General features: G+C 40.3%; 1 protein-coding gene across 2 annotated transcripts in view; it reads right to left on the reverse strand.

Annotated features, from left to right (window-relative positions):
- UPF2 (UPF2 regulator of nonsense mediated mRNA decay) overlaps positions 1 to 18,878 on the reverse strand; it is a 44,102-nt gene that overhangs the window by 18,169 nt on the left and 7,055 nt on the right. Inside the window, exons 2-12 of one of the 2 annotated variants that reach the window (XM_026700761.2) lie at positions 18,002 to 18,381; positions 16,256 to 17,035; positions 13,943 to 14,103; positions 13,316 to 13,513; positions 11,459 to 11,608; positions 9,775 to 9,837; positions 7,942 to 8,045; positions 6,523 to 6,608; positions 3,543 to 3,651; positions 1,401 to 1,514; positions 966 to 1,082 (exon numbers count right to left, since the gene is read on the reverse strand). In XM_026700761.2, coding sequence (XP_026556546.1) covers positions 966 to 1,082; positions 1,401 to 1,514; positions 3,543 to 3,651; positions 6,523 to 6,608; positions 7,942 to 8,045; positions 9,775 to 9,837; positions 11,459 to 11,608; positions 13,316 to 13,513; positions 13,943 to 14,103; positions 16,256 to 17,035; positions 18,002 to 18,363 — 2,244 coding nt within the window. In that variant the 5' untranslated portion in view covers positions 18,364 to 18,381. The remainder of the gene's footprint in view (positions 1 to 965; positions 1,083 to 1,400; positions 1,515 to 3,542; positions 3,652 to 6,522; positions 6,609 to 7,941; positions 8,046 to 9,774; positions 9,838 to 11,458; positions 11,609 to 13,315; positions 13,514 to 13,942; positions 14,104 to 16,255; positions 17,036 to 18,001; positions 18,382 to 18,878) is intronic. The other variant, XM_026700771.2, reaches the window with a different exon arrangement.

The raw sequence follows: 18,878 nt of genomic DNA on the forward strand, positions 1-18,878 counted from the left end.
AGACAGGCGGGTTTCCAAATTTGATACATAAACAGAATTCTAATCGGACCCCGGTTTTGATAAGCCCCGTGCCCATCTCTCTCTAACCAAATCAGAAGCTTTGGAATACAGAGTAACAATTTACTAAGGTGAAGATACTGAGGCTTCCCTGTCTGGTTGGGTCTGGCTCTAGGGCACGAAACTCATTGCCATTCCTTGCTCAAAGGAGCCAGTGTTAGCGACCATTTCCGTGGTCATGTGGCTAGATGCCAAAGGTGCACAGAATACTGTTACCTTCCCACCAAAGTGGTACCTGTTTATCTATTTGCATTTGCAAGCTTTTGAACTGCTAGGTGGGCAGGAGCTGAGGCAGGGAAGGGGAACTCACCTCTTTGCGCGACGCTTGGGTCTCAAACACAGAAGGTCAGCTTTCCAGCCGGCAGGCTCAGCGTCTTTAGCTGCTGAGCCATCACACCCTCTCACTCACTCATATTTCACTCTAGCCCTAGAATTAGTTTCTGTAGTTACCAGAATGATCCATAATATGAAGAGAAAGAAAGAAAGAATGAAAGAGAGGGAGGGAGGAAGAAAAGAGGGGGGGAGAAAAAGAAAGAGAGGGAAGGAAGAAGAAAAGGGGGAAGGAAGGCGGGAGGGAGAGAAAGAAAAAGAGAGGGAGGGAGGAACAAAAGAGAGAAGAAAGGAGGGAGGGAGGAAGAGGGAGGGAAGGAGAGAGGGAGAGAAAGAAAAAGAGAAGGAGGGAGGAAGGAAGGAAGGAAGGAAGGAAGGAAGGAAGGAAGGAAGGAAGGAAGGAAGGAACCTGAAGAAATCTTATTTGTGGGTCTGACACTCACCCCCACCCCCACCCGCAAATTCCCTAAGTAACTCCTGTGCCTTTTTGTGAAAAATATTCTTCTCCTGTGAGGAAGAATATGTACCTCAAAGAATATTTACCATTAGAACAAAGTTTCATATAATATAATTCTTACCAAAAGAACGCTGGTCCTCAAATGGGAGTCTGGAGACCTGAAGAGGAATCTTCCACAGGTCTCTAGCAAAGTGCACGCCATCTCGATGTGGTGATGGGAGAAGTCAGACAGGAGCATCTGCAAAGAATTTGCATCACCGTTTAAAGGGATTTTGTAATGAAACATTCATGTGTCAGCCTATTTCACACACTTTTATGTCTCTGGAAAGCTCATTCTGGGACATCAGTAAAGCTGCAATGTGTTTGCATATTCTACTCCAATTTGCAACACTAAACTTTAATATATATTTTTTAAATACAGAAATGTTTAAATGATAAAAGCCTCATTACGGACAATTCTAATTACGCATATACCTTTTTATAAGCCCATTTTGAAGCATAATCCCCTCTAGTTAATCATGAAGGCGGCAAAGGATCCAGTCAATGGGACACTAACCTTCAAGCAATGCAGCGTGTCACTTTTGGAGAACATCTTAAACTTAGTTAGCTCTCCAATGAACCTCACGGTTTTGTTCTTCGTCTCGATGTTGATCTGGTCCTTCTTTCTCACCTGAAGGCAGGATAATGGTTGATTTTATCGAGATGTGACAATGTACATTTAGTTTCATATTAAACAGCCACAAGTTCAATCTGCTGATTTGGAATGCACTAAATGTGAGCACGGTGATTTAGAACAGAATAGAATAATAGAGGTGGAAGGGACCTTGGAGGTCTTCTAGTCCAATCCCCTGCTTAGGCAGGAAACCCTATACCAGTTCAGACAAATGGTTATCCAGTCTTTTCTTTAAAACTTCCAGTGCTGGAGAATTCACAATTTCTGGTGGCAAGAACAAACTTCGAAGTTTCACCATGGAGGACCAGAACTAAAGCAGCAAAATATTTCTGCCTCTCCATTTAGGTTCATATAAAGTTAGTTCCCTGGTACTACCTCCTAAATAATATTTAAAGAATCCAAAACCAGCTGTTTCAGAGAGATTTACCCTTAAATGCACCTTGTGATTTAAAAATTATTTATTGATTAACCACATTGTTCCAGAGAATTATACACATTAAAATTAATGCAGAAACAATAAATAATTTAAACCGTATTGAGCTGCAGGTTAAAACCAGATGTGCATAAAATAGCCCTTGGATTCAAAGAAAATAGGTTGTACCCACAAAGAAAGCTAACCCCCTTTTAGAAAAAAAGACTTCAGAAGTTTAATGACTAAATTCATTACTCCTTCGTAAGTGAAAACCTGACATTAAAAGTGCTTTTATATGTTTCTGTTTCCAGGACGTTTCCTAGACAACTAGAATAATTTATATAATTGTTATATAAATTAGTAGTTAATCAACACATGTTTTGAAGTATATAATATATGGCAGGCATGATGACTTATTTTAAAGCACTCTGGTTTTAATTAACAGTTTATTGAAGTTGTTTATAATACAGTTCTGTTTCTGACTTACGACAAAGGAAAGGAATTCACAATTCAACTGATTGTATTTTGGAATAGTAATTGGTATTTCCTGCTTCTACTTCAGGGTACCATACAAGAAAATACTTAAGAAGATTCCAAATTTAAAAAGCAGCTGCTATTTGAGTCTTTTACCTCCGAACCCAACGAACATGCTGAAAAAGCAAGTACCTAAAAATTTAAATCAGCTCGCAATTCTGCTTAAGGCAAGCCCCAAATTAATCTTGGCCATTTTTTTTAAGTTGCTGTTTTATTTATTCAAAGTCTGTAATTTAAGAAACGATGCTATGTGGCAGTCTCTGCAGTGGCCAGCAAGGTTTGGAATGCTCTGAAAATCAGTATTTTCAAAATTCTTTCAGGCGAAATATTCAGAAATAAGTCTGTTCAAGAATATGTGCATTGTCAAACATTAAAATTATGTAATAATATTTTGCACTCTAATAAATGAAATGTAAAATAAAAAATAATTATGTTATAGCACTGGCTTTTTACTGTGAGTTTCCCTGTTATTATGCCAGGCATTTTGAAATGTGGGAAAATCAGATAACAGATAATCAGATGGAAGGGACCTTGTAGGTCATCTAGTCCAACCCACCACCACCCCGCCCCCAAGCAGGAGACCCTACACCATTTCTGACAGATGGCAGTCCAGTCTCCTATTGAAAGTCTCAAGTGATGAAGCTCGCACAACTTCTGAAGGCAACTTCTGTTCCACGGGTTGATTGTTCTCCCTGTCAGAAAGTTTCTCCTTATTTCGAGGTTGAATCTCTTCTTGTTCAGTTGCCATCCATTATTCCTTGTCTGGCCTTCGGGTGCTTTAGAAAATAACTTGAGCCCTTCCTCCTCTCTGTGGCAGCCCCTCAAATATTAGAAGACTGCTATCCTGTCTCCCCTGGTCCTTCTCTTCACCAGATTAACCATGCCCAGTTCGTGCAACTGTTCATCATATGCTTTAGGCTTCAGTTCCCTAATCTTCCTGGTTGCTCTTCTCTGTACTTTTTCTAGAGTCTTAACATCTTTTTTATAGTGTGGTGACCAAAACTGGATGCAGTACTCTAGGTGTGGTCTTACTAGGGCTTTATTTTAACTCAATCTATGGGAAACAAATGGAAACGTACATGAAATCTGAAGTCCCCCTTCAGCATGGAACACAGGTCTTCTGCTACGTCGGACATACAGGGATGCAACGTTCCAACCAGCCGTGCATAGAAAGGCAGCAAATCCAGCCTGCAAATAAAGGACAATGTATGGGTAAATGTTCTATTTTGAAGAACATTTAAGGATTCCTAATTTTTAGATATTTTCAATATAAGTACCACACTGTTGGTACATATATTATATATTAATTATAACAGTACTTTTAAGGAACCTATTATATAATTATAAATATTACTGGGAAGTTATCAGAAAAGTGCAACCACTGCATTTTGTAGTATTATGCAATAGCACTTACTTATATACTGCTTCTCAGCCCCCTCTAAGCGGTTTACAGTGTCAGCCTCCTGCCCCCAACAATCTGGGTCCTCATTTTACCCACTTCAGCAGGACAGAAGGCTGAGTTAACCTCAAGCTGGTCAGGATTGAACTGCTTGCAGCGAGCAGTGAGTTAGCCTGCAAATGTTACATTTTAACCACTGCTCCCACCATGGTTTTGTTTAACATTAAAGGTTTCCACTTCTTTCATGAAATAGTCATTACTTCGTTATCTCACCTTTTATCCCAAAAAATTCAAGACAAATTGCATAATATACCTCCAACTTTATCCCCACCATTTGGAGTAATTTAAGGCTGAGAAACAAATTTGATTCAAAGTCACTTAGTGTATTTCCATGGCTGAGAAAAGACTGAAATCTGAGTTTTTCCTAACAAAAAAGTTAGACATTACACTGGCTCTTGCCATCTTGGTAAAAGTCTGAAGTAATCTTGTATTAAGAATGAGTTAACCTTATTTTTTTTCTTTTGGCCTAACTCCAAGGACTAATATAAAAAAATACAATCAAAACCACCACAAAAACGAGTAAAGATTAATGTTTACTCATTACTGGGGCTACGTTACAGACTGCCCAAATCTTCCAATGAATTACTCTAAACATTTCACCAAGAATTTGAAAATACTTAAAAACCTATTGCTCATATGGATAGTGTAACTAGATATATTTAAAAAAAAACAAAGGCTCCTTTTCCTTTAGATAATTTCAGAAACATAACCAGTTATTTTGCTTGGAAACTATATGGAAGTGGTTTGCCAATTTTCTGGGAAGGTTCCTAATTTGTAATTTATTTTCACTCCTGGAATTTCACAGTCGTCTCCCAAATGAGTACTAATAAAGTTTGATCTGATTTAGTTTCCAATTCTAAGAAAAATCAGGCAGATACTCTTGAGGCTAACAACTGTATAGGTAGTCCTCTGCTTATGGCCACAATTGAGCCCAAAATGTATGTTTCTAAGTGAGAGATTTGTTAAGTGAGTTTTGCCCCATTTTACGACTCTTCTTGCCACATTTGTTAAGTGAATCGCTGCAGGTCTTAAATTAGTAATATGGATACTTAGTGAATCTGGCTTCCCCTTTGACTTTGGTTGTCAGAAGGTTGCAAAACGGGATCAGGTAACAACCGTCATAAAGGTAAGATTGCAAGTATCCGAATGTAAACCACCTGACCACGGGGGTCGTAAGTGCAAAAAACGTCCCTAAGTCACTTTTTCAGTGCTACTGTAAATTTGAATGGGCACTAAATGAACTGTTGTTAAGTCGAGGACTACCTGTATGAGGAAGTCCTTATTATCTGTGGCAATCCTGAGTGTGATGACCCAGAGTGTACCACAACCAAAAGAAAATCGAAAACGTAAATAAATGTCCTTTAATGCCTCCAACTTGGCCCCACTGTTCAATAATTCTCAGTTGGAGATAAAACTTATTCAAAAATAGTCTTCAAAAGAAAGCAATACAGTTCAAACTTAATGAGCAGATAGAGGTGAAATAAAAAACCAAAACAAACTACAATGAAGGAATTTCCACAATGGACCAGGATAAGTAATTACCAACTTCAAGGAGATAACAAGTCTGTTGGATGCCAACCAAGATAACTTCAGCCCAAAATAAAACACGCTTTGCTTCTGGCAACGCTGTGTTTTAACCATCTCTCTTATATACTATTCTCCCCAGCTGCAACCAATGAGGGGGATCATGGCCACTTCCTCTCTCGTAAGCCAAGTTGTTTCCTTCTCCGTTACTCCCTGTGTGTTCTAGGATGGATAGGGGATAGGCCTGGATCCTCCTCTGACTGCTCAGCCAGCCTCTGCCCTTCCCCAATCTACCACAACTTCCGGAGCCACACTTCCACTCCGTTGGCTGTTCCTCCACTCCCTCAGAGTCTGACTCTAATAAGGGCATGACATGGGAATTAATGCCATGGCTATATGAGACTTTAAGGAATAAATATTAGCATAGTCAGCAGGTGTGTGTTTGTGTGTGTGTGTATAAACAAGGCCACAACTGTGGATACACAAAAAGCTTTGACAGGTATACTGAAGTCTAGCAATTGTAAAAATGCAAAACTGGCTGAAAAGGATTTCCCTTAAAAATTAATTGTAGTTTTCTCACTTAGAACATCCCAGATGTGGTGCTTATATGCATTTAGCCTACTTTATTGATCGCCCATATTTTAAGTGAAAAACAACGAAGTAACATTCCATGGAGTAGTAACAGAATGATTAAAAAAATATCAAAAACTAAGTTTCAAGATTCCAAGATCTAAACGATCCAATGGCTGTTTCAAATTTATCTGTAACAAAGTTTTAGACAAGTCTGTCCCAAACAACAATCCCAAAACAAAAATTTTTTTGGTTAATTTATGCTTTTTATATCGTGTATTTATATGGTTTTAGGGTGAGGTTGTAAACCACGCAGAGTCACTTCTTGGAGAGTTGAGCGGTGTGGGAACTAAATAAACAAATCCTCCCATTTTTGTGTATTAATGGATTTTAAAAATCTGAAGAGAGCTTATGGGAAAAATGGGCTGCTTAGACCAAATTAATTTCCACGCCTCTTCAGATCTCAGACCCCGACTTTAAATGTGACATTTAAATTCAATGCTTACCTCTGCCGAGGAACGATGAAAAGGGCCCGGACTAATTTCCTTCGGTTAGCCTTGGTGTTCATATTCATGCAAAAATCCATGGCTGCCTGTGGGAGAAAGAGGTGGTTTGAAAATCTGAATTTAAGGCAAACTAATCATAAACCCAGTTCCTGATACACGAGTGCTCATCATATTCCAATTATATGTTGGAGAAGAGTAGGTTCTTCCCATCAGAAAATGATTCTGGGCTGAGACCAACCTACAGAATCATTTTTTTCCCAACTGTTAATAATCCAAACAAATTTTAAATGCCTTTTGTCGTGCCCCTGTCAGAGTCTGAATCCAAGGAGGAAGACGAACAACTGACAGGGAACAGGTGTGGCTCCGTGGCTGTGAAGGAAACTGGGGAAGGGCAAAGTCCGGCTGGGCAGAGCAGGGGAGAGGTAGAAGGGAGCAACGTGGGTTGCATGGCTTATGGGGGAGGTATAGGCCCTGATTCCCTTCATTAGCCACATCTGGGAATGAGACTTTAAAAGAGATGCATGCTTTAAAACCAAACAGATATTCTTTTTGACAGTCTGCAAGATCCAATTCTCCTACCTTACTTACCTTACTTACTGCGTTCCTGGCGTCTTCCCAACCGTGTTGAGTTATTGCTGTGCTTTCAAGTCTGGAATTCCTTCTCCTGCCCTGCCGGACTAATGACCTCACTTTGCCTTGATTGGACTTAATAGTTACAGTTTTTGTTGACCACATTTGGGACTTGAATCTCTGCAGCCCAAGGCTGTTCCTGGGAGAGTTTTTCTCCAGCCCAGAAGGTAACCAGGGCATTGGGGGCAAAGTTGGAGCTAATAAAGGGACTCCTCCCGATTATCTGACTGGGTTGCCTTTGTGTCATGCCCCTTTGGGTCAACACACCTTTTCTTTCCATTCATAGATCGGAAAACCCATTTAAATTCATTGTCAGAACAGCTTCCAGCAAGCTGCCAAGTTTCCTGCATTTGGGGTGAGAATGCAATACAGGAAGTCCTCGACTTACAACAGTTCATTTAGCAACCACTGAAGGTCACAATGGCACTGAAAAAAGTGACTTACAACCTGTTTTTCACACTTACGACCCTTCCAGCCGCCACTTGCTTACGTGATCAAAATTTAGAGGCTTGGCAACTGACTCGTATTTATGACAGTCACAGTGTGTCCCCTTTTTGCGACCTTCTGATCAGCAAAGTCAACGAAGCCAGATTCACTTAACAACCGTGTTAGTGGTTTAACAACTGCAGTGATTCACTTAACAACTGGGGCAAGAAAATGGGGCAAAGCTTGTTTCACAAATGTCTCAGCAACCAGTATCTTGGGCGCAATTGTGGTTGTACGTCAAGGACTCAAGAAAATTGTATTCTATAGAAATAGCCATTACACATATTAGATGGGGGATTTTACCTTGTCTATGAGGTCTCTATTTACACAATTTGGGAGCTGCTGAAGAAAAGCATCTACTATAAGTTTTAGGTGTGATCCGGTACTCGTTTCTTCATCTTCTTGTTCTAAATCAAGCATTTTAAAAAAAGAGAGAGATAAGCCAAAAACAGGTAAACAAGTAAAATGTGACATTTTAAAAATATTTTCTACAAGAACTACGTAATCCCTGTAAGCAATGAATCATAGTTTTTTATTCAGTTGGGGGAGGGGAATACCAGTTAATACCTAATACAGCCTTAGAAGCAAGCGGACAAAAGCAAAATAAACAGATACAACATTAGTAAAAGAGAATGGAGAATGCAATGACCCCTAAGAAGAGACAGAGGGAAAAACACACATGTAAACGCAACTTGAAAGGAACTGATAGATGAAACCCTGGATGGGATTTTTTTCTCTCTCCTCTCGTAGAGGAGAGAGCATAACTATTTTAGGAATCCACTTTCCTCTAGAAAGTAAAACAGATTTGCAGATTCCTTATTAAATCCCCAGTTATACGTCTTTTTCCATTCATCAGTTGATGTTGCCTCCAAGGAGAATATTTTCTCACATTTCATCAAACTCCTTGTATGGAGCCTGTCAGCTCCAGGATCCTTTGCAAGGGAATTCAAGCTAAGAAGTGTAAAGCACTTTGCACTTTAGAAGGGCTACATCCAATAAATAATAATAATAATATTATTATTTTTCCCTTAAAGCTGGATTCACCGTGGATACTTCCCTTGGATTTTCTCCCTTTCTCCTTGCGTGTGTTTTGACTGTTTTGCGTATGATTTCTCCTACTAAATCTCTGAATCTGAAATGGGGTTGGCATACTCCTAACCACATAGACACCGGAACTGCCAGCCAGAAATGATCTGCACTCCAGCAGTTCGAGCCCGGCTCCATGAGACAGGTTGAGCTCCTGCCGCTCGCTCCACAGCTCCCGTCTACCCAGCATGCGATACTGAGAGTAGATAAATGGGTACCACTTGGAGTGTGAGGGGGGAGAAACCTAGTTGCATTTGGGACCTTCTGAGAAGCGAAGTCAATGGGGAAGCTGAATTCATTTAACAGTTTGACTAATTTAACAAGTGCACTTGTTAAACAATCAAGGCAAGAAAGGTCACAAAGGTCATTTCATAAATATCTCACTTAGCGACAGAAATTTGGGGCTCAATTGTGAGCGCAAGTTGAAGGCTACCTGTATTTGTACAGTCTACATTGACTAAACTATGGCAAAGCTATTTTCATAACTCGAGAAAGAGAGCCACTGGATTGAAGTGACTGAAGAGATGAACTCAAATTACACAACTGTAATTAAAAGGCAAGTTAAATACAGTTAGTATCACTTGTTTTCACTATCTTCTAAGTGAATTTACTCTGAGAAATTTACTGGATGAGCAACTGTTCCTGAAACTGAAGAACACTTTTTTCTACATTTTGGCTAATGTGCTAGTAGTGTGTGTTCTAATTTTGTTACAATGCTAGCTCAGAAAAATACATTCCTAAATGTACCTAAAAGTTCTTCTCGACCAGGAAACCTAAAAAGTTAAGCTCACCACTGAACTGAAATTCATCAAAACCAAAGAAACTGAATTATTTTTCTCTATCATCTATTAAGGAAATTAGTGCAAAGAACATCCATTTTAAATTATTTATCTTTGAGTTCCTAGAAAAGCTCTACTGGGTATATGCCTGCAACTTTTCAGGTTACAGATAATTCGATCTCTTCCTGGAATTTTCTATCTAGTCCCTGTCCCTTATAAGCTTATCTACTTCAAAATACTTTCTTCCTCTTAGTACCACCTCAAAACTCACTTCTTGCAGCTTGCTTTCCGTCACTATTTTCAGCTCCGGTGCTATCTGCTCCCTGTTTCTTGCCTAATTGTGTTAAAAATAGAAAAATATTTTTTTACACATTGTACTGAAGCAAACCTTTATTATGAACAACTTAATACTTAATTGCCTCTTTGCTTTTTGGTACATGTTAACTCTCCAAGGCTGTCTTACTTATTATTCCAAAAGTGTACAGTGTCTATTTAGAATGCTATCTGGAGGGTCATGAAGAATGTTTATATTGGACGCCATTATAGTATTTATATTGGATGTCATTGTAAACTAGGTAAAAGAAAAAGCATATTCATAAAGTGAATGAGAAAGGAATTAACAGAATAACAGAGTTGGAAGGGATCTTAGAGGTCTTCTAGTCCAACCCCCTGCCTAGGCAGCAGTCCCTATACCATTTCAGACAAATGGCTGTCCAATCTCTTCTTGAAAACCTCCAGTGATGGAGCACTCACAACTTCTCGAGGCAAGGAGTTCCACTGATTAATTGTTCTGTCAAATCAGAATAACTGATCTCATCATGGACGAGGGGAATGTCTACACTTATTATTCAACTTAAAACTTGTCTACCAAAGCAAATTCGCTAAGCAAAAACAGACAATACTTCCCCTGTTCACACATATGACTCATCTTTCTCACAGACTCCTGTCCCATTATGGCGCCCTTAACCACACAAAGTGCTCTACAAGCCATCTCATTCACCCTAACAACCCTGTGAGGTAGGAGACAATCCATCTCGTGTTCCTTTTTCAAAAGAATGGGACTGAAGCCAGATTAGAGAGCGAGTCCACATTTACGAATCCTCCCACTAGGCTGTTTGTCTTGGTTAAAAGTGTTAAAAGGGATTTGATGGAATAGGGAGCTGTGCCTAAAATGCCACATTTGCTTTCTCCAACATGCAAGTGTTAACTGTGATGCGTACAGACTTTGGAAATCTGATACTAAACCCATCGGGTGTGAGCAAGCAGTTATCAGGAAAACGTGATGTTGTTTGTTTCCTCTTATTGTTTCAATTCAAGCAAACAAATAATCATTGATTTCCCTGTTGCTTGAAATTGGTTGGAAACAATGATTGGCCATCATTCTCAATGGAAAAATAGCTTATTGTTCTATGATGCAAGCATTAAACAGGTACCCACTACGACACAAAGCAGAAGAGATGTTCGTTATTATCTAACTTTTCTTAAGAGGGTTTTTAATTATTCCCACCTACAGTAGAATTCTTAACAGAATAACACAGCTGGAAGGGATCTGAGAGGTCTTCGAGTCCAACCCCTTCTGCTCAAGCAGGAGATCCTATACCATTTCAGACAGATGGCTGTCCAGTCTCCTTTTAAAAGCCTCCAGTGTTGGAGCACCCACAACTCCTGAAGGCACAACTCCTGTTTCACTGCTCAATTGTTCTCACTTGCTCCTGACTTTCTCCTTACTTCTAGGTTGCTTCCAAGGTTAAGTTGCTGTACTACCGACTACATATATTTAGGAATGCTGAATAGCAACTTACAGACAAAACTGCTATTGATACAAAAATTCCCCCCGATGAGCTACATGATGGTAACACATCCACAAGGCTAGCCATATAAAGAGCGTGCCTACCGTTTAGATGCTATTTGTACAAATTAATAAGAACAACATACTATTTCCACATTATTTTTACCTTGTTCGTCAAGAAGCTTTTTTGTGAGATCTTCTGCTTCCTCCCCACAATCCAGATCAAGGGTCTCATCATTAATATCCAAGTTTTCCAGATCCAGTTCTAGATCTTCCGTGCCGGATATATCTTTATTTTCCTTAGTTTCTTTTAGCTCTGTTTCAAAAAGAATTGGAGGCATATATTACATTGCCCTTCAGATAAACATATACTGATCTCTCTTATTTTTCTGATGAAAGTATAAAGCAGACAGATGAATGAATGAACATTGTCCAACACTGTCCAGCAATTTACAAAGTCTGCAATACAATCACTATTAACCTTCTTATCACTCCTTATCGCCCATCCCCTCCCACTTGTGACTGTATGACTGTAACTTTGTCGCTTGTACCCTTACAATTTATATGGACTGTTTCATAGTATGATTTGATTGCTTATTGTACCCTCTGACTACCATTAAGTGATGTACCTGATGATTCTTGACTCTTGACGAATATATATTTTCTTTTATGTATACAGATAGCATTTGCACCAAGACAAATCCCTTGTGTGTCCAATCACACTTAGCCAATAAAAGAATACTATTGAATGAATGATTTTTTTATTGGCCAAGCGTGATTAGACACACAAGGAATTTGTCTTGGTGCATATGCTCTCAGTGTACATAAAAAGAAAACATACCTTTGTAAAGAATCATACTTAATGATAGCCATAGAGTACAAATAAGATATAGATGAAATAGTAAAACCATTTATCTGGTCCCTAATGCTTAGACATTTTCATTTTTTAAAAAGAAGTTTGAAGCACTCTTTTCCTATTCTTGCCAGAAAATAAAAAGCTCTATTTTAACATTAAAAATATTATACTGGCAATGATCACATTTACACATAGCATTAAGCTACACTGTAGTTGGTTCAAATCCATTCAAAATTATCCATACTTAGGTATATGTCCCAAACCTATTTATGGAATCTGGCATGTTTACAGTGTTTTTTATTTTGTATATTTTTAGTTGTCTTTGATTTGTTTCCACATGTCATTCAACTGGGCATCCAAGAAACAAAGTGGCTGGAAAAATGGCTAGGAAATTCACCCCAAAATTCACAAATTCACTTTGGCTCAAAATATTCCCAGATTGGCAAAGAATTCCTGCAGCATTTTTCAAAACTTATTTCTACAACAATTTCCATGGTTGCAAGCGGGTGCCATGACTTGCAAGAGCGATTACAATTTAGCAAGGAGCAGAAAACAAACCATGATTTCTTAGCTGAATGCAATCCAGAATTAATGTATTTATCGTCAGAGTATATTCATGAACTGGAATAGAGGTTGGTAACAAGGTCAGCCAATAAATAGGCATAGCAACTAAATCAGCCAATGAGGATAGTTTGGAAACTGAAACTAAAAGTAGCCTAGGCGTGGCTTTATGTTAAGCTCTGCAACTATGTTGAGCTCCGAGTCTGTCTATTGAAGATGAAACTAACTTGCTTGCTTGCTTGCGACTGGGGCTCTGCTCTGAATTTGCAATCTGTTTGAGTTTGCTCCATGTTGGAGAAATCTACAACTGGTTTGTAAAATCTACTTATGTTTATAAAAATGTTAAACGAAGCATCAGCCATCTGTGTTTATTTTTCTGACGTTGAATTATCACTGCAAAACTCTCAATATTTATGGCTTCTTATTGTGCACTGAGCCACTGTTAACGTGTTCTACGATTCATCACTGTAGAATAATACAGCAGTGGTTAATGAAGTTAGCAAATATGCACATCCTCCTAAACCAGTATAGCCAATCTAAACCTAATCACAGCTCAGAATATAAACCTACCCCACTTCTCCAAGACGCAATCTCAGATTACTATACCTCTAGAGTCGTCTCTCCCGGAATCTTTGGTCTGAGAACATTTTTCATTGTCTTTAAAAAGGATAGCTGGCACAAACGCTTTTAAATCAATAAGATTCTCGTAGAAGTTCCTGGCGTCTTCGTCTTCCCAGATTCCCCCCTCTAAATCATATTCCCCAGGTTTGCCAGGGGTAAAAATATCAATTCCTGGACCGTGTTCTGCAATTTAAACATACAAAAGCATCATATATTTCAATGAAGTCAGAATTTCAGTTGTGAGCTCACCTCCCCTGTATTCCTACTTCAATCATCATCTTCCTTTAATGACCCCATAATCCCCTGTGGAGTGGAGTCTGGGCAACTGAATGGACCTAGCAATGTGTTTTAATGGCTGGATGCCCTTCCTGTCACCAGTGTGGAGTTTTGTTCAGCAGATACAGTCTCAGTGTGCTCAGAGAGAGAAACATCTGCCTCTACCTACGATTGAACTCACAGCTTCCTGATTGTGAGGCGAGAGCTCCACTTCTAAGCCACCGCACCACTCCCATATTCTTACTTCAACACTAAAAGATACAGACTGGGAACAAAATCAGTGGGGACATTAAGACTCAGCAAGAAAGAAATTTTACACCTGCATCATTTACATACCTTCCGGCACCGGTTTGTCTTGAGGGAGATCTGGCATATTTTCATCCAGGAGATCTGCTAAAGATTGAGAATTTGCCAACAGCTTCTGATAAGACATAGCAAATTCTTCATATTGTTTATGCCGGTCTTCGCTCAATTCCCCTTTAGAATGTAGAATACGCCTAGAAAAATCATGTGCAGTCCGGAAAAAAAAGCAAAATGGAAAGTCTTTGACAACGTTGAATCCCAAAGTTAACTGTAAACAAGCTATCAAAAGTCCACATTTATAAAAATACCTTTAACAAGGAACAAAAAACCTAGGCGGAATTGCATAAAAATATTGACCAATAAGTATGTTTAATTATAAAATACTGAACAAGTACCAAACATATATTCACTCTTTATAGAACAGATATGGCTATAGGCCCTTTTCCATTTCTTACATCCTAAACGAACAAACTACAAGTAGTCCTCGACTTGCAACCACAATGGAGTCCAAATTTCTGTGGCTAAGCGAGACAGTTGTTAATTGAGTTGTGCCCCATTTTACGACCTTTCTTGCCACAGTTGTTACATGAATTTTATAGTAAATCACATTATAAAAAAGATGTTAAGGCTCTGGAAAGTGTGCAGAGAAGAGCAACCAGGATGATTAGGGGACTGGAGGCTAAAACATATGATGAATGGTTGCAGGAACTGGGCTTGGCTAGTCTAGTGAATAGAAGGACCAGCAGAGACATGATAGCAGTCTTCCAATATCTGAGGGGCTGCCACAGAGAGGAAAAGTTTAAGAGCACCTGAAGGCCAGACAAGGAACAATGGATGGAAACTGAACAAGGAGAGATTCAACCTGGAAATAAGGAGAAACTTTCTGACAGTGAGAACAATCCACCCATGGAACAGAAGTTGCCTTCAGAAGTTGTGGGAGCTTCATCACTGGAGGCTTTCAAGAAGAGACTGGACTGCCATCTGTCAGAAATGGTGTAGGGTCTCCCGCTTGGGCAGGGGGGTGGTGGACTAGATGACCTACAAGGTCCGTTCCAGTTCTGATTATCTGTTATCTGACACACTCACGCAAGGCCTGGGAGCTGAAGTCCACAAGTCTTAAAGTTGCCAAGTTTGGGGACCCCTGCCCTAATGTAATTTTTTCAACAAAAATTAACATAATACCCGGTCTTATTTTCAGGGAAACATGGGGACCTGTACTTCTTCCTTTTAATTGTAGGCTTAGCCCTCTAAGTCACGGCAAACCAGCATTCAAAGTTTCAGGAGCCAGAAGGACAAGGCCCCAAAACTGCATGTTGCCTGCAGGCATCAAAGGCCTTCTAGTGTTTCAGATTAGTACAACAACAGATCCAGTGACAGGCAGCTGAGCTGAAAGTCAATCACTGGTTCAATGTTTGCCTCCTGGAAACTCTACCCTTTTATTTCCTTCTACCCCATCAGCGGAAAATATTCTCCCCCTTCTGCAGAACTTCTCATCAAAAGAAAACATTGCAGAGGAGGAAAAACAAGCCTTCCCTTCTTAAAGTTCAGCGCTTTCTATTCAACGTTGACAATCACAAGTCACAATTTTGGGCTGAGACGTATCTGCATCAGGTAATCAATGCCCACATTGAAATAAACCCGTGGCAACTCTTTAACAATTCTTTGTTCGGGGAATTTTTAAATATTGAAAAGCTCTATCATGCCAGTGGAGTTATTCTAAAACCGATAATGGGTTTGATTTAAATCTTTTTTAAAAACTTCCAGTGTTAGAGAATTCAACAACTTCTGGAGGCTAGTCCTTCCACTGATTGTTTTCACTGTCAGGAAATTTCTAGGTTGCTTCTCTCCTTGATTAGTTTCCACCCATTGCTACTTTACTTTACTTTACTTTACTTTTTTGCTTTATTTTTTACTTTACTTTTTTACTTCGCTTCACTGTCATTGTACCTCATACATCGAAATCAAATACCATCTTCGGTGCACATCATGACCATGAAAATAAACACAAACACACATCCTTTGCACTCTACATATTGAATTGTCCTGTCTTCTGGGGCTTTAGAGAATAGCTTGACTCCCTCTTCTTTGGGGCAGCCCCTGAGAGATTGGAACCCTGCGATCCTGTCTTCCCTAGTCCTTCTTTTCATTAGACTAGACATACCCAATTCCTGCAACCTTTTAACTACTTTAATTAATTCATTCCTTTTGTGCCTGGAAAATGCAGAACCTGAGAGTTAAAAACACTTTCTTTGACGAATTAAAAAAAGGATTCTTACCCAATCTGGTTTGTTTGTTTTTAAAACACTTCTGGCAAAGTTAACACCGAGATCACATACAAAACTTCACCTGTTTTGCCTTTCGATGTTTTGCAGTTCCCTGTGGTCTCTTTTGAGGTGTTTGGTCAGCGAGGTGAAATATTCCTTCAGCAGGTTTTGGAAAGGCTGCTGCTTCTCAGCGCTGATGATCTCGCTGGGCGGAAAGCTCAGGTTGAACTTATCCGCCGCGCTCTTCACCTTCCTGGGCACCAGGCCCGCGATGTCATCACCGCAGTGCCGGCAGAAGCTGATGACCACAGAGACGTGGGTGTGCGTCTCGCGGTCAGCGTTGATGATGCTCTTCAGTTGCTCGTAGATGAGGGAGAGGCCCTCCTTGTCGGTGAAGATCCCCACGATGGTCAGCTCGGCGATGAACCGCAGGTCAGTCCGCAGCTTGGTGATGTTGGGTGTCTTCTCTTCTTTCCTGGCCTCGAAGTGCTTCTTCCAGACCTGGAGCAGCGAGGGCGCGAAGTCGGCGTAGCGCTGGTGGAAGAGGGAGCAGAGGTGCACGGCGCAGTTCACGTCAGAGATCTTCAGCTTGGCCTCCACAATGGAAGCCACCGCTTCAGCGATGTACTTGCTCAGGTTGAGGCCATGGAAGTCGTGGGACAAGGAGTCCCTCTGCTGCTCAGTGATGGTCTTCAGCTTCTTCACAAAGGCCGTGTTCTTCTTCAGGCTGGAGTCCAGTCTGCTGAAGAAATTCTCTTCTGGGCGGCTCTCCGAGGCATTCTGGTTTTTGCTTCGCAGCTCCTTCCGGGCCTGGTGGCGTTCCCAGGCTTCCTGGTGCAACTGGTGGGCTTCTTCTTTCTCTCTGGAAAAAAAAAGCACATCTATTGGGGTGGGCGGGGGCAAGGTTATACTTTTAAGTCGGTATTCAGCCTTTTAAAAAACAAACCCTTTCATAAAGACCGACAAGGAGACGAGGACTGGGCAAGGCATCTGTTAAAAAAAAGTTGTAATTTTACTTTATGTTTATTCATTTGTATCCCATCTTCATTACTAGGACTGGACAATACGTTTGTTAAAAAATAGTGATTCTGCTTTATTTATTTGTATCCCACCTTATTTTTACAAATAAGGCAGTAAACATATTCAACACACCTTCCTCCTCCCATTTTCCCCACCACAACAACACTGTTAACCCAGCTGGCTTTCATGGCTAAGGTGGGACTGGAACTGTCTCCTGGTGATCGGCCCAAAGTCACCTAATGTAACTGCCTTTCATGTCTAAGGTAGAACTAAAACTCACCACCTCCTAGTGATTGTCCCAAGGTCACTAAGCCAGCTTTCATGGCTAACCTGGGACTAGAACTCCTAGTCTCCTGGTGATTGGCCCAAAGTCACCCAGCCAGCATTCATGCCCAAGGCGGAACAAAACCTCACGGTCTCCTACTTTCTAGGCTGGTGCCCTAAAACTAAAAATGGTAGGCATTATTTGGAAAAATCAACCTCTGTTTCCTTGTCCGTGAAGGTTTTTCCCCCTAAGTCAGAGGTCTCCAAACTGGGCAACTTTAAGACTCTGGGAGCTGAAGTCCACAAGTCTTAAAGTTGCCAAGTTTGGGGACCCCTGCCCTAAGGCAATATCTAGTGCAACATATATACCATTGTTTTAAACTCAGCCGTCTCTTTACCAAATGTTTTTGCACCTGTACACTTTACCTTTTCATACTGAATGGTGGAAAACACTAATGTGGAAGTGACGTGTTTGAACAACAGGGGTGGACATCCTACACATTCCTCCTAAAACACGGGCACCAAGAAACAAAGACGTTCTTACTTCAATTTGGCAGCCGCTTCTTCCTGCTGCAGCTTCATCTCTTCCTCTTGCTTCTTCTTCTCTTCCTCTTCGAGCTTTTGCTTCTCCTCCTCCTCCTTTCTCTTTTGGTCCTCCTCAGATTTTATCTTCTCGTCCTCTTTCTTCTTCCACTCCTTCTCGTCCTTTTTCCGCTTCTCCTCCTCCATTTTCTTCTTTTTATCTTCGGGTGGCTTGAGCATCTCTCTCTTCATGCCCAGCCTGACGTCCTCTTTGGGTCTGTCCCGGCTGCTCACAGGCCGCCTCTCGCCAAACTCCTTCTCTTTGTTGCTTAAGGAGGTTTCTTTTTCTTCCATGCTGGCCGACTTCTTCCGCTCAGCTGGCATTGTGTTATCCAGGAAGATCTAGAAGATTAGCAGAGCAATGAGGGTATGTGTCATTATGTCCACCAAGGATTACTCAAAGCCTTTAGTTTTTCAAAACTGCATCTACCAATATATTCCCACCCTACAGGATGTCAGAGAATCCATGGAGATTCCCACTCATCCAGGTCCTGGTTGTCCAAAAGGAGCTTTTTTTTCAGGAGGCAGCTGCAATTTCTGATTTTTTCTTTTGGAAGACATTTTGCTTCTCAACCGAGAAGCTTCTTCAGCTCTGACTAGATGGTGGGGAAGGGAAAGGATTTATATTCCTTGCAGACAGCTGGTCATTTGCATCCTTTTTTAGAGGGCCTGAAATTGGGATCTCGAAAAGATGCAAATGACTTGTGCTGAAATGAGTAAATTGACATTTGAAATTAGAGAACAAGAAGATAAACAATTTTATGAAGTTTGGGACCTTTTTTATCAATGGTTAGATAATAAAACACAATAATAGAATATTTAGATTTAGGATATAATTT

The sequence above is a fragment of the Pseudonaja textilis genome, chromosome 5 (genome assembly GCF_049901715.1).
Source record: "Pseudonaja textilis isolate UNSWEBS1 chromosome 5, rPseTex1.2, whole genome shotgun sequence".
NCBI classification, from domain to species: Eukaryota; Metazoa; Chordata; class Lepidosauria; order Squamata; family Elapidae; genus Pseudonaja; species Pseudonaja textilis.